Here is a 13,886-nt window from a genome sequence, read left to right on the forward strand (position 1 = left end):
ACACACACACGCACACGCACGCACAGAGCAACAGCATCACAGGTATGCTAGAGAGCCACAAATTACACACACACACACCCCTGCAGCATTGCTAGTCTGCTACAGTCACGTGGCAATTTCCCAGAAAAGTTATCCAGACACATGCATGTGTGCACACACAGAGCTGCAGAGGGTCACAGAAACAAACAGTGACTCACAGAAAGTCCCCGATAAATTATATTCACACACACAGGCAGGAGGAAGTCTCAGCCAAGAGCTGAAGACAGCCATACTGTGAGACTGGTCCCAAAAGACCCCAGGTGACACATACATAGTCCCAGGTAAATCAGGTCCCACGGTCTGCCAACATCCCTACTGAGTTGTCCCTGTGCCCGCATGGGGCTCACTGTCTGGCAGGGAAGACAGAGCAAAGGCTACTTCTAAAGTGGCAAGGGGCTGGGCGCAGTGGCTGATGCCTGTAATCCCAGCACTTTGGGGGGCCAAGGTGGGTGGATCACTTGAGGTCGGGAGTTCGAGACCAGCCTGACCAACATAGTGAAACCCCATCTCTACTTAAAAAAACAAAAATTAGCCAGGTGTGGTGGTAAGCGCCTGTAATCCCAGGTACTTGGGAGGCTGAGGCAGGAGAATCGCTTGAACCCAGGAGGCGGAGGTTGCAGTGAGCCGAGATGGAGTTACAGCACTCCAGCCTGGGCAACAGAGCGAGACTGCGTCTAAAGAAAAGAAGAAAAGAAAAAGAAAAAATACAGTGGCAAGAGGTGGAGGTGTCAGTGGCTGTCACTGTTGGAGAGCCCAGGGGCTCACACAGTCAAGCAGGACTTGGGAATAATGCAGCCAAGCGGGGTGTGGATCTCGAGGACAAAGCCGCCAGGTAGCGGAATAATGTGTGGCACGTGCTATACTAACTGTAACAGGTGGACATCGTCAGTTATCATTATGCCCTCCAAAGTGCCCTAGGTACTCCCAGGATCTTAGAAGGGAGGGTCCCAAGCCCACAGAGAGCCACAAGGGGTCTCACACTGTTCACACACACACACAAAACCAGAGGGTCTCAGCTGTACACAGAGAGGCCTAGGCACCACTCAATACTGTCACAAAGGGATACACAAGGGAATGTTCACACAAAAATGGAATCAGATGTAAGTTACAGTCACACCCACAGAGCCCCAGACACACGACAATGTCACAAATGGACACACACAGGTAACTTACATTGGCACACAGAGCTAAATAAGTTTCAAGCCAGGCACGGTGGCTCACGCCTGTAATCTCAGCACTATGGGAGGCCAAGGCAGGTGGACCACCTGAGGTCAGGAGTTCAAGACCAGACTGGCCAATATGGGGAAACCCCATCTCTACCAAAAATACAAAAATTAGCCAGGCATGGTGGCATGCACCTGTAATCCCAGCTACTAGGGAGGCTGAGGCTGGAGAATCGCTTGAACCCAGGAGGCGGAGGTTGCAGTGAGCTGAGATAGCACCACTGCACTCCAGCCTGGGTGGCAGAGCCAGATTGTGTTTCAAAAAAAAAAAAAAAAAAGAGTTTCAGAGCTAAATTACAGGCATATGCAGGCACAGAGGGTCACAGTAGAACCCAGAGCCCCAGGCACACTTGTACACACACCACTAAGTCACAATGGGAAGCACACTGGTAACTTACAGCCACGCTTGGAGCCGCAGATGGAATTAATGGTAAAACACACACAGCCCAAGAGGGATCAGGGCTGCTATACACAGTAGCTCCAGACACACGTACACACACTCCAATGTCACACTCAGACACACAGGGGTAATTTATATTTGCACAGGGAGCCACAGATGGGATGAGACACAGGACACACACACAACCAGCTGCTCACAGCCACAGACTTGGAACCCCAGACACACGCAGGTAACTTACAGTAACACACAGAGCCGCGGTCAGAATTAATGGTAAGTTACACGCAGGAACCCTATCAGAGGCCCAAAGCTGGTGCAGGCTAGCAGCCCCAGACACACGTACACACACTGGCAAGACAATTCACAGTCGGAAGCACATGCGCCCACCTGGACCGGAAGGGGAGTAAGAAGTCAATTCCGAGCACACAGGACCCCCCGCCCCCCATGATCTCAAGCACGCGGTCCTGGGGAGACGCAGGAAGCCCCCACCCCCGGCAGCCGCGAGACCCACAACAGTCAAGGACGGTGGGAGGGGGACCAGCCAGGAGGGGGCTGCTCCGGGCGCGCCCAGAGCTCCGCGGCCTGTGGGCCTGGGCTGGTCCCGATACTCCCTCCATCCCAGGCCGGAGCCCCAGTTCTGCCTCGCGTTCACCCCTCGCTTACCAGGCAGAGGGATGCCAGGCCTGGGGGCCCTGCCCGCAGGCCGCCCTCCCCGCCAGATGAGCCCGCGGGCCCCCAGCCAAACCCCGCAATCCAGTGCGTCGCTGGCCAGCAGTGGCGACCCAGACCTCAGGCCCTGCCCTGCGTCCGCGCCCCACCCCGCAGCTGCACCCCTCGCCCGGGGGCCCCCTGCCCCGCCCCCACCCCCATCGTCCCGGCCGGGGCCACATGCAGAGGCCCCCGACCTCTGCAGCGGCCGCGCCGCTCCCTCCCCGAGCCCGCGGCGCCCCCTCCCTCCGGTGGCCTCCCCGGCGCGCCCGGTCCCTGAGCCCCGGCCGCCGGGTCCTTACTCGAACATGGATGCGGCGCGGCGGGCGCGCCCCGGGCGCAGGGCAAGGCAAGGCAGGGCCGGGCTGCGCGGGGCTGGGCTGCGCTGGGCGTCCCCGCAGGGCACCGGCCTGGCCTTCCGCGGCCGCCGCCCCCACCCGACCGAACCGCCCGCACAAAAGGCCGGAGCCGCCGGAGGCCGCCGCGGCGTCAGCGACACCCCCTTCCTTCCCCCGCCCCGCCGCGTCACGGCGCCGCCCCCCGCCCGGGAGGGAAGGCGGGGAGGGGCGGCCGAGGCCTAGAAGGAGGGAGAAACCGGGGAGGGAGGGACTGAACAGAAAAGGGGCAACAGAGGGGCAGAGAGACAGAGAAGGAGACAAAGAGACTTTATTAAAACCAAACACCGTGGAGGCAGCTGCCTGCCGCAGGCTGGGGAGCCACCTTCCCTAGTACCTAGAAAAGGGTCCTCAGCAACTACTATGCCCCTGGCCAGGAGCTCCCGGACCTCCCAAGGAGGAACCTGAGAGCCGGGGCGAAGGTGGGGGAGGACTGGAGATGCTGGGAAACTGAGGTGTGTGTATGGGGGAGGGAGCCCGAAGCTGGCGGGAAGGGGTGGGGCCGTTTGGCCTCCTCCTTCCCTCTCCCAGTCTCTGAGCCCGGGTTCCTGGTCCCAGGAGGTCGTGTGCCTCCGTTTCTAGGGACTTCCCAGTCTCGGTCGGCCAGTCCAAGTACCAAGTCAGAATCCAGCCTCCCTAGCTCTTATCTGGGCTGAGACCTTGGGCTCATCATCCCAATGTTGGGAGTCCCACTGACTCGGTGGTAAGGGCTTTTCCCGGGGACAGCGCAGGAACGGGCAAAAGCAGTCCTTTTACGGAAGGAGAAGCCCGGCCTGTAAGATGGGAAGTGACTTGGGGTCACCCGGTAGGTAGGCGGCAGAGTTGGATTCGATCCTGCTCTGACGCCATAACTTGCGTCCCCCACTCTGCAAGAGGTCAGAGTCGTGGTGTCCTGGACTTCTGGCCCAACCGCTCAGAAATGCGAGTCCCACCTCACAGCTCCGGGCCGTGGCTCCCCAGCCCTCTCCAGGGTACGCTGTCCCCGCGTCTTTTGAAAAAACTCCCTTCCCATCGCTCTACATCAACCCTTCCCCTCCTCCTGCAAGAGAACCCCACCTGACTTCTCCATTTTGATGAATGGCAGGCCCAGAACCTCGGAGTCTTGCCTGACCCTCTCCTTTCCTTCACACCACATCCAATCTGTCACAAACTCTCTGGGCTCCACGTATAAAATCAAATCGCTCCAGATTCTAAACTTTTCTTCCTCCACTGCCCACACCCTGGCCCAGCCTCCATCCTCTCCTGCCTGGACATCCCAGCAGTCTCCTGCCTGATCTCCCTGCTCCCATCCCTGCCTCTACTGTCTGTTCTCACCTGCAGCCAGAGAGAGCCTGGGACCACCTGAGTCAGGTAACAACCCTCCTGGCTCAGAGCTCTGCCCCAGCTGTACCTCACTCCAGGTAAAAGCAAAGTCCTCACCTTGGCACCCAAGGCCCCTGTCAGCTCTCTGACTTCAGCTCGTCATCTCACCCCCCAACCCCGCTCATGCCCTCCATCCAGCCTTCCCGCTGTTCTACTAACTCACCAGGCACCTTCCTGCCTCCTACCCCAAGACCTTTGCATCGGCTATTCCCTCTGCTTGGACAGCACCACCCCCCCACCCCACCCCCACCATGCCCTACCTCCTGTGCTACTCCCCATCCCCCAAACCCCCCATCCCCCATCTGACATTTGCTGCCTCCCACCCGCCAATGTCAAAGAGCCCCTCCTCCCACCACCTTCCTCTGTCCAACTGATCTCTTTAGATTTCTCTTTGGTCTGTTTCTTCTGTAATGCTTTTACTTTGTTAATTAAAGAATATTTATTTCAGGTCGGGCGCAGTGGCTCATGCCTGTAATCCCAGCACTTTGGGAGGCCAAGGCGGGTGGATCACCTGAGATCAGGAGTTCGAGATCAGCCTGGCCAACATGGTGAAACCCCAACTCTACTAAAAATACAAAAAAATTAGCCAAGTGTAGTGGCTTGCGCCTATAATCCCAGCTACCCGGGAGGCTGAGGCAGGAGAATTGCCTGAACTCGGGAGGTGGAGGTTGCAGTGAGCCAAGATCAGGCCACTGCACTCCAGCCTGGACAATAAGCAAGACTCCATCTCAAAAAAAAAAAAAAAAGGAAAAAAATATAATGGTCCTCTGTGTCCCCTGTACCTATATAGAATAGATGTGGACATTTTGCCATTTTGCTTCAGGTCCTTGTTTTAAAAGAAATAAAGGATTACAGTTACAACCAAAGGCCTGGCTCCCCATCCCTCCTTTCCCTTCCCGTGTCCGCCAAGGAGCCTGCTGCCTGCCCTGCAGTTGGTGTGTTTCCTTCCTGTGCTTTTTTTTTTTTTTTTTTTTTTTTTTTTTTGAGACAAGGTCTTGCTCAGTCACTCAGGCTGGGGTAATTCAGTGGCTCGATCTCGGCTCACTGCAGCCTCCACCTTCTGGGTTCAAGCGATTCTCTTGCCCCAGCTTCCTGAATAGCTGGCATTACAGGCACGCGCTACCATGCCTGGCTAATTTTTATGTTTTTAGTAGAGACGGGGTTTCACCATGTTGGCCAGGCTGGTCTCGAACTCCTGACTTCAGGTGATCTGTCTGCCTTGGCCTCCCAAAGTGCTGGGATTACAGGCATGAGCCAGCACGCCTGGCCCCTGTGCACTTTTCTGTCCTTTTTCTACATCAGGAGGCATCCACCAACAGTATCGCCCATTATCCAGTGTCCTTTTTAAAAGATACATGATTAGGCTTCCTCTGTTTCATTTGCAACTTGCTCTCCCCCATCATCAGTGTTTCTGCGATTTCTCCACATCCATGCACAAAGCTCTGCTTCATAAACTTTAACTCTTATCGAGTGTCCCTTGTTGGAAGAAACCACAGTGGCTACTTCTTCTGTTCAGGGTCAGTAAGTTCTTTCCTCTTCCCCCTGTGACCCTGAACCTCCCATTTTCTGTCTCCTTGTACCACAGGTAGTGTTTCTTTGCAGAAGTTGTGTTTAAACTTTTTTTGTTCTTTGTTTTCTTCTTCTTCTTCTCTCCTTTTTTTTTTTTTTTTTTTTTTTTTGCCTGTGATCTATAGCAGGAAATACCTTTCACATGGGCTTCCAGCACGCACTCAGAAATACACATAATGCCACGGAAGTTGTAAGAAACCACACTTACCCTCACTAGGCCTGATGCATGGTGTTATTTGCAATTCTATTTTATGTTGATTTGGATAAAGAAGTGCTGATTGCGGTCGGGCGCTGCGCCTCACAATCTCAGCACTTTGGGAGGCTGAGGAGGGTGCCTCACCTGAGCTCAGGAGTTCAAGACGAACCTGGGCAACATGGTCAGACCTCGTCGCTACTAAAAATACAAAAAAATAGACGGGTGTGGTGGTGCACATCTGTGGTCCCAGCTACGGGGTGGAGGGGGGAGCGATGGAAGTTGCAGTGAGCCAAGATCGTGCCACTGCACTTCAGCCTGGGTGACAGAGAGAGATGCTGTCTCAAAAAGGAAAAACAGGGCTGACTGCAATTCACTATATTAGTTTTATGTCCCTTAAATGGGTCTTGACCCACAGTTTGAAAAACACTGGGTGGGGTTCACCTCCACCCATCCACTAGTTTTTTTTTTTTTTTTTTTTTTTTTTTTTTTTTGAGACAGAGTCTTGCTCTGTCGCCCAGGATAGAGTAGTGGCGCGATCTCGGCTCACTGCAACCTCTGCCTGCCAGGTTCAAGCGAACCGCCTGCCCGAGCCTCCTGAATAACTGGAATTACAGGTGCCCACCACCATTGCTGGCTAATTTTGTATTTTTAGTCAAGATAGGGTTTCACCATGTTGGCCAGGCTGATCTTGAACTGCTAACCTCAGGTGATCCACCAGCTTCGGCCTCCCAAAGTGCTGGGATTATAGGCATGAACCACTGCGCCCAGCCTCCCCTCCATTCTTACTAGGCAGAGCTCAGCTGAGCTCACTCATAGCTGGTTGTCCCAATGCACACCCTCAGTTTTTACCTTTTGTTTGTGCATCTGTTTCGCGGCTTTGAGTCAGCCCTCTGTGGGGCTAAGGTTGCGCTCTGACCCACAGCCACAAGGAACCCACCCTTGACAGAGAGAACCCTCCCTAGACGGAGAGACCCTCTTTCCCGTCCCACTGCCCAGGTCTGACCTGTCCTGGGACAGACTCTGCGGGTCTGGCGTCCTCAGCTGCTGCCGGCGTTGGAGGGTTGGGGTGCAGGCAGGGGACTCCCCATCACTGCATGGTGTTATGTGAATGCTGGGCACTTCCAGGAGCTTCCAGGACTCAGAGGCCAGGCCCTGGGCCCTGTCACCCTGTGGCTGCTGCTTCTGCTGCCCAGCTGGGAGGGCAGGCAAGCCCTGGGGACTGCCCTGTGCCAACAGGGTCTCCCAAGGCATCAGGGGCAGGACCTCATCCATGGGGAGGGTCTGGAACAGCGATGTGGTCTCTGGGAGACAGAAAAGAGAGGTGAGAGGTAGAGTTCCTGCTCAAGCCCCTTACCACCTTCCCCTGTGGCTCCACTAAGAGAAATGAGCTATGATTAAGAGCACAGTTGGGGACCAGGCACAGTGGCTTATGCCTATAATCCCAGCTCTCTGGGAGACTGAGGTAGAAGGATCACTTGAAGCCAGGAGTTTGAGACTAGTCTGGGCAGCATAGCAAGACCCTATCTCTACAAAAAGTTAAAAATTAGCTAGGCATGGTGGCACATCACTATAGCCCTGGCTACTCGGGAGGCTGAGGCGGTAGGATCGCATGAGAGTCCCAGAATTTGAGGCTGCAGTGAGCTATAATTGTGCCACTGCACTCCAACCTGGGCAACAGAGCGAGACCCTGTCTCAGGAAAAAAAAAAAGAAGATCATGATTCGGGGGTCAGAGAGACCTGCGTGAGATTACCACCTCTGCTAACTTCCTTCCCTTATGACCCCAAGCCTGTTTTCTCTTTTGGAAACTCGAGATCCTGATAGGACCCCATAGGATGGCCAGACAGTATCTGGAGGGCTCTGACACGCAAGGCACTAAGCCAGGGCCCCAACACAGTAAGTGCCCAGTTAATCCCATTTGCCTGTAGCTGGAACTGAGGTTTACCGAACCACATAGCTCCTATCTCATCTGTGGGGGGCCTGGGCAAATTTTTCGGAAAGCCCTGGGTGTTCTCTGTACCCACTCGTGCCCTGTGTCCCTTCCACACAAAGGGCCAGGAAGGAGCCAGGCCTCAGTGGGCACCAGAGGCCCAGGCCTGGGTAACAGCTGGCTGAACAGACAGAGGCCGAATAGGGATTCCCCTTCCCTGTTTGCCTAGCAGTTGTGCCTCCCAAGACAAACAAAGGGAGGTGGCCAGCTGGGGCCTTCTGGGCCTGGGAGGAAGCCAGGCCAGTTCCTGAGCTGTGGCTGTGATGTTGGAGACTGCCTAGGCCTGGGGAGGCTAGACTGCAGTCTCTCTGTCCTCAAGACAGGGGCTTCTTGGCACCCAGCTGTTCAGGGAATAGGGAAGGGAGGACCTTCGGGAACCAGAGAGGGTTTCCCCGGTTTTGGAAAAGACCTTGTCACCTACAGGCCAGGCCTGGATCTTCCCAGGCACCCGAGTACCCCAATACCCCTACCTTATGGGGTCCTCCTCCTTCTGTCCACACAGGGTTCAGACTTGCAGGGAAAGGGCGGAAGACCAGGCAATTCCTTTCCCCTAGGAGTCCTAGCTGGGCCAGAGTCATGACCTTGCAGGCTGGAATAGTCATGACCATGTCCGGCTGGAGTCGTGTTACTCTCTGGCCAGCTGCTCCTGGGAGAAAGGACAGAGTGGGGATGGAGGTGGAGGTGCTCGTACCCGTACCAAGGAGGAGGCAGAAGGAACCCCTCTCATCCTTCCATTCTTGGCTATACAGGGAAGAAAGGCTACCTACCCCAGGCCTCTTGTGGTCCATCTCTCGTGTTGGTCTGTGGCCAGCCACAGTGTAGCATATCCAACTACATTGGAGCCCAAGTCTCTAGACAGAGAGACCCCCTTTCCCATCCCACTGCCCAGGTCTGACCTATTTCTGGACAGACTCTGCAGGTTTGGAGTCCTCAGCCGTTGCAAGCATCATAGGGGCATCCCCCAAATCCAACTCCCCAAGAATGCTCCTCCAAGTTCAGAAAATACCCCCAGGTGGCCAAATCCAAATTCCAGTCCTTGTCTTCCCCAGCTGCTCTTAGAAGCCCTGACCCTGGGAGATGCTTCTTCCTCCTGGAAGGCTCCCTTGGCCACTGTGATGTCACAGTTTTCTCTTTTCCCACCTCAGGCAGCTCCATCTCGTTTCGTGCACAACTCCTGCCCCTCCCCCTGGTCCGTAAAAGCTGGCATTCCCCATGGCTGAGGTCTGGGAACTTCTCTTTTACTTTTCCAGTTTCTTTTCTTTTCTTTTTTTTTTTTTTTTTTTTGAGATGGAGTCTTACTCTGTTGCCCAGACTGGAGTGCAATGGCGCAATCTTGGCTCACTGCAACCTCTACTGCCCAGGTTCTGGCAATTCTCTGACTTCAGCTTCCCAAGTAGCTGGGATTACAGGCATGCATCACCATGCCTGGCTAATTTTTGTATTTTTTTTAGTAGAGACAGGGTTTCACCATGTTGGGCAGCTTGGTCCCAAACTCCTGATCTCAAGTGATTCGCCCGCCTCGGCCTCCCAAAGTGATAGGATTACAGGCATGAGTCACCATGCATGGCCATTTTCCAGTTTTATTGTATGAGAATTGATATATACCCATAGATGTAGGTTATAATGTATAACAATAAAATGTTATAAGATATGGGGTGTATAACAATAAAACGACCCCCTAACTCCATCCACCAATTCAGTTTGAGACCCAGCACATCACCAGGGAGTACCCTGTGACTGCCTTGGGCCCCTCCCCATTCCACTTTTGTCTCGCTTTCAGAAGTCTCCATTGCCCTTTGTTTGATGGTTATCATTCCCTTACATTTTTATTTTTATTTATTTGTTTATTAGAGACAGGGTTTCACTCTCTCTCCAGACTGCCATCATACTCATTGCAGCCTCCAATTCCTGGACTCAAGCAATCCTCCTGCCTCAGCCTCCTGAGTAGCTGGGACTACAGGTTTGTACCATCACTCTTGGCCAATCTTTAAATTTTTGGTAGAGATGAGGTCTCCCTATATTGCCCAGGCTGGTCTTCAACTCCTGGGCTCAAGTGATTCTCCTGCTTCAGCTTCCCCAAGTGATGAGATTACAGGCACACACCACCACACATGGCTAATTTTTAAAATTTTTTTGTAGAAGCGGGGTTTTGCCATGTTGCCGAGGCTGCTCTTGAACTCCTGGGCTCAAACGATTCTCCTGCCTCAGCCTCCCAAAGTGCTGGGATTACAGGCGTGCATCACCACACCTGGCTACTTTTTTTTTTTTTTTTTTTTTTTGTAGAGATGGGGTTTTGCCATATTGCCCAGGCTCATCTTAAACTCCTGGGCTCAAGTGATCCTCCTGCCTCAGCCTCCCAAAGTGCTGAGATTACAGGCGTGAGCCCCCATGCCTGGCCCAGTCCCTTACTTTTTTTTTTTTTTTTTTTTTGAGACGGAGTCTCACTTTGTCGCCCAGGCTGGAGTGCAGTGGCGCAATCTCAGCTCACTGCAAGCTCCACCACCCAGGTTCACGCCATTCTCCTGCCTCAGCCTCCCGAGTAGCTGGGACTACAGGCGCTTGCCACCATGCCCAGCTAATTTTTTTGTATTTGTAGTAGAGACGGGGTTTCACCGTGTTAGCCAGGATGGTCTCCATCTTCTGACCTCGTGATCTGCCCGCCTCGGCCTCCCAAAGCCAGTCCCTTACTTTTTAAATAGTTATTATCATATTGGTATGCATCTCTAAACAATATGATTTTTAGTTTTCCTTGCTTTTGAGCATTTATTTATTTATTTATTTATTTAAGACAGAGTTTCACTCTTGTTGCCCAGGCTGGAGTACAATGGTGTGATCTTGGCTCACTGAAACTTCTGCCTCCTGCGTTCAACTGATTGTCCTGCCTCGGCCTCCTGAGTAGCTGGGATTACAGGCATGCGCCATCATGCCAGGCTAATTTTGTATTTTTAGTAGAGATGGGGTTTCTCCATGTTGATCAGGCTAGTCTCGAACTCTTGACTGTCATGCGCATCCGTGTGAAGAGACCACAAAACAGGCTTTGTGTGAGCAACATGGCTGTTTATTTCACCTGGGTGCAGGCGGGCTGAGTCCAAAAAGAGAGTCAGCGGAGGGAGATAAGAGTGGGGCCGTTTTATAGGATTTGGGTAGGTAAAGGAAAATTACAGTCAAAGGGGGGTTGTTCTCTGGCGGGCAGGAGTGGGGGGTCACAAGGTGCTCAGTGGGGGAGCTTTTTGAGCCGGGATGAGCCAGGAAAAGGAATTTCACAAGATAATATCATCGCTTAAGGCAAGGACCAGCCATTTTCACTTCTTTTGTGGTGGAATGTCATTGGCTAAGGCAGGGCATTTGCACTTCTTTTGTGATTCTTCAGTTACTTCAGGGCATCTGGGCGTATAAGTGCAACTCACAGGGGATGTGATGGCTTGGCTTGGGCTCAGAGGCCTGACACTGACCTTAGGTGATCTGCCTGCCTTGACCTCTCAAAGTGCTGGGATTACAGGCATGAGTCACTGCGCCTGGTTGAGCTTTTAAAAATAAAATCATACCATTTGTCATCTTCTGTGACTTGGTTTTCTTACATTATTCCTAAGATTCATCCACATGGCTGCAGGTTAACTACACTTCATCAATCTTTGCTGGTTCAAGCCTGTAATCCCAGCACTTTGGGAGGCCGAGACGGGCGGATCACAAGGTCAGGAGATCGAGACCATCCTGGCTAACACAGTGAAACCCCGTCTCTACTAAAAATACAAAAAACTAGCCGGGCGAGGTGGCGGGCGCCTGTAGTCCCAGCTACTCGGGAGGCTGAGGCAGGAGAATGGCGTGAACCCGGGAGGCGGAGCTTGCAGTGAGCTGAGATCTGGCCACTGCACTCCAGCCCGGGCGACAGAGCAAGACTCCATCTCAAAAAAAAAAAAAAAAAAAAAAAAAAAAAAAAAAAAATCTTTGCTGGTTGTATTAGTCTATTTTCACACTGTTATAAAGACATACCTGAGACGGGGTAATTTATTGAAAAAAAAAAGAGAGAGAGAGAGATATTTAATTGACTCACAGTTCCCCATGGCTGGGGAGACCTCAGGAAACTTACAGTCATGGTGGAAGTGGAAGTGGAAGGAGGCACATCTTACATGGTGGCAGGTGAGAAACAGTGCATGTTAGCACATAAAAAACTACCATTTTTAAAACCATCAGGTCTTGGGAGAATTCACTCACTATCACGGGAACAGCATAGACGAAACCGCCCCCATAATCTAATCATTTCCCACCAGGTCTCTCCCTAAGCACCTGGGAATTACAATTCAATGGGAGATTTGGAGGGAGTCACAAAGCCGAACCATATCACTGGTGCACGATATTCTTTTGTGGAAACACATCACAGTTCATTTATCCATTTTTCCTGCCTGTGGACACTGGGTTGTTTCTAGTTTTGTGCTATGATGAACGGAGCTGTCATGAATGCTCCTGGGTAAGCCAGAGGCACACCGATTGTCCAGCCATCCCTTCCTCATGTGTGTGGGTCTGTCTCTGAGTGCCCAGGTTGATTCTGTGGATCTACTGTCTAGCCCTAACCCTATAAGGCATTGCTTATAGCCAGGTGCGGTGGCTCACACCTGTAATTCCAGCACTTTGGGAAGCCAAGGTAGGAGGATCACTTGAGGCCAGGAGTTCAAGAACAGCCTGGGCAACATGGAGAAACCCCATCTCTACAAAATTTTAAAAAATTAGCAGGGCATGGTGGCGAATGCCTGTGGTCTCAGCTACTTGGGAGGCTGAGGTGGGAGGATTGCTTGAGGTCAGGAGCTTGAGGCTGCAGTGAGGTGTGTTCCCACCACTGCACACCAGCCTGGGTGACAGACTCTCTCTAAAAAAACGCGACATTATTTCTTTTTTTTTTTTTTTTTTTTTGAGATGGAGTCTCGCTCTGTCACCCAGGCTGGAGTGCAGTGGCCGGATCTCAGCTCACTGCAAGCTCCGTCTCCCGGGTTGATGCCATTCTCCTGCCTCAGCCTCCCGAGCAGCTGGGACTACAGGCGCCCGCCGCCTTTCCTGGCTAGTTTTTTGTATTTTTTAGTAGAGACAGGGTTTCACCATGTTAGCCAGGATGGTCTCGCTCTCCTGACCTTGTGATCCGCCCGTCTCAGCCTCCCAAAGCGCTGGGATTACAGGCTTGAGCCACAGCGCCCGGCCTATGACATTATTTCAATTACTTAGCTCTATAGTACCTCTTGATGTCGGATAAAGTAAGTGTTCTCATATTGTTCTTCTTACACAGAGTCAGCTTGTCAAGCTCCAAAGCCAGGAAAATCGACAATGAGAATTTGATTATTATGCTATAACCAACAATTGATATCTTTACAATACCGAGTTTTCCAAAGTGACTACGTGGGGTCACTCTCCAAGTATTTAGGTATGTTTTAATGTCACTCTGTGTGTTCAGGTATTTTTTTAAATTGTGGGGCCAGGTCTGTTGGTTCACACCTGTAATCCCAGCACTTTGGAAGGGTGAGGTGGGAGGATGGCTTGAGGCCAGTTCAAGACCAGCGTGGACAACATAGCAAGACCCCATTTCTAAAAAAATAATAATAATACAAACAATTAACTGATTACAGTGGCACGCACCTGCAGTCCCAGTTGCTCCAGAGGCTGAAGTGGGAGGATTGACTGAGCCTGGGAGGTTGAGGCTGCAATGAGCTATGATCAGGCCACTGCACTCCAGCCTGGGTGACGTAAGACACTGTCTCAAAAAACAAAACAAAATAAAACCACACAAAAAAAACCTGTGGTAAAATACACACATAACAAAATTTACCATTGTAACCGTTCTTAAATGTGCAGTTCAGTAGTACTTAGTACACTCACACTGTTGTATAAACATTTACGGTTTTTTTTTTTTTTTTTTTTTTTTTGAGGTGGAGTCTCGCTCTGTCGCCCAGACTGGAGTGCAGTGGCACTATCTCGGCTCACTGCGAGCTCTGCTTCCCGGGTTCATGACATTCTCCTGCCTCAGCC

General features: G+C 52.3%; 1 protein-coding gene across 4 annotated transcripts in view; it reads right to left on the reverse strand.

Moving 5' to 3' along the window:
- GRAMD1A (GRAM domain containing 1A) overlaps positions 1-8,385 on the reverse strand; it is a 32,582-nt gene extending 24,197 nt beyond the window's left edge. For 2 of the 4 annotated variants that reach the window (XM_010369358.2, XM_010369357.2), the window contains exons 1-2: positions 8,348-8,385; positions 6,893-7,190 (exon numbers count right to left, since the gene is read on the reverse strand). In XM_010369358.2, the coding sequence (XP_010367660.2) occupies positions 6,893-7,161 (269 nt within the window). In that variant the 5' untranslated portion in view covers positions 7,162-7,190; positions 8,348-8,385. Of the gene's footprint in view, positions 1-2,669; positions 2,841-6,892; positions 7,191-8,347 lie in introns of those variants that run through there. The other 2 variants (XM_010369359.2, XM_010369360.2) reach the window with 2 other exon arrangements.
- Positions 8,386-13,886: the final 5,501 nt, after the last annotated feature.

This window comes from Rhinopithecus roxellana, chromosome 12 (assembly GCF_007565055.1).
Source record: "Rhinopithecus roxellana isolate Shanxi Qingling chromosome 12, ASM756505v1, whole genome shotgun sequence".
Taxonomy (NCBI): domain Eukaryota; kingdom Metazoa; phylum Chordata; class Mammalia; order Primates; family Cercopithecidae; genus Rhinopithecus; species Rhinopithecus roxellana.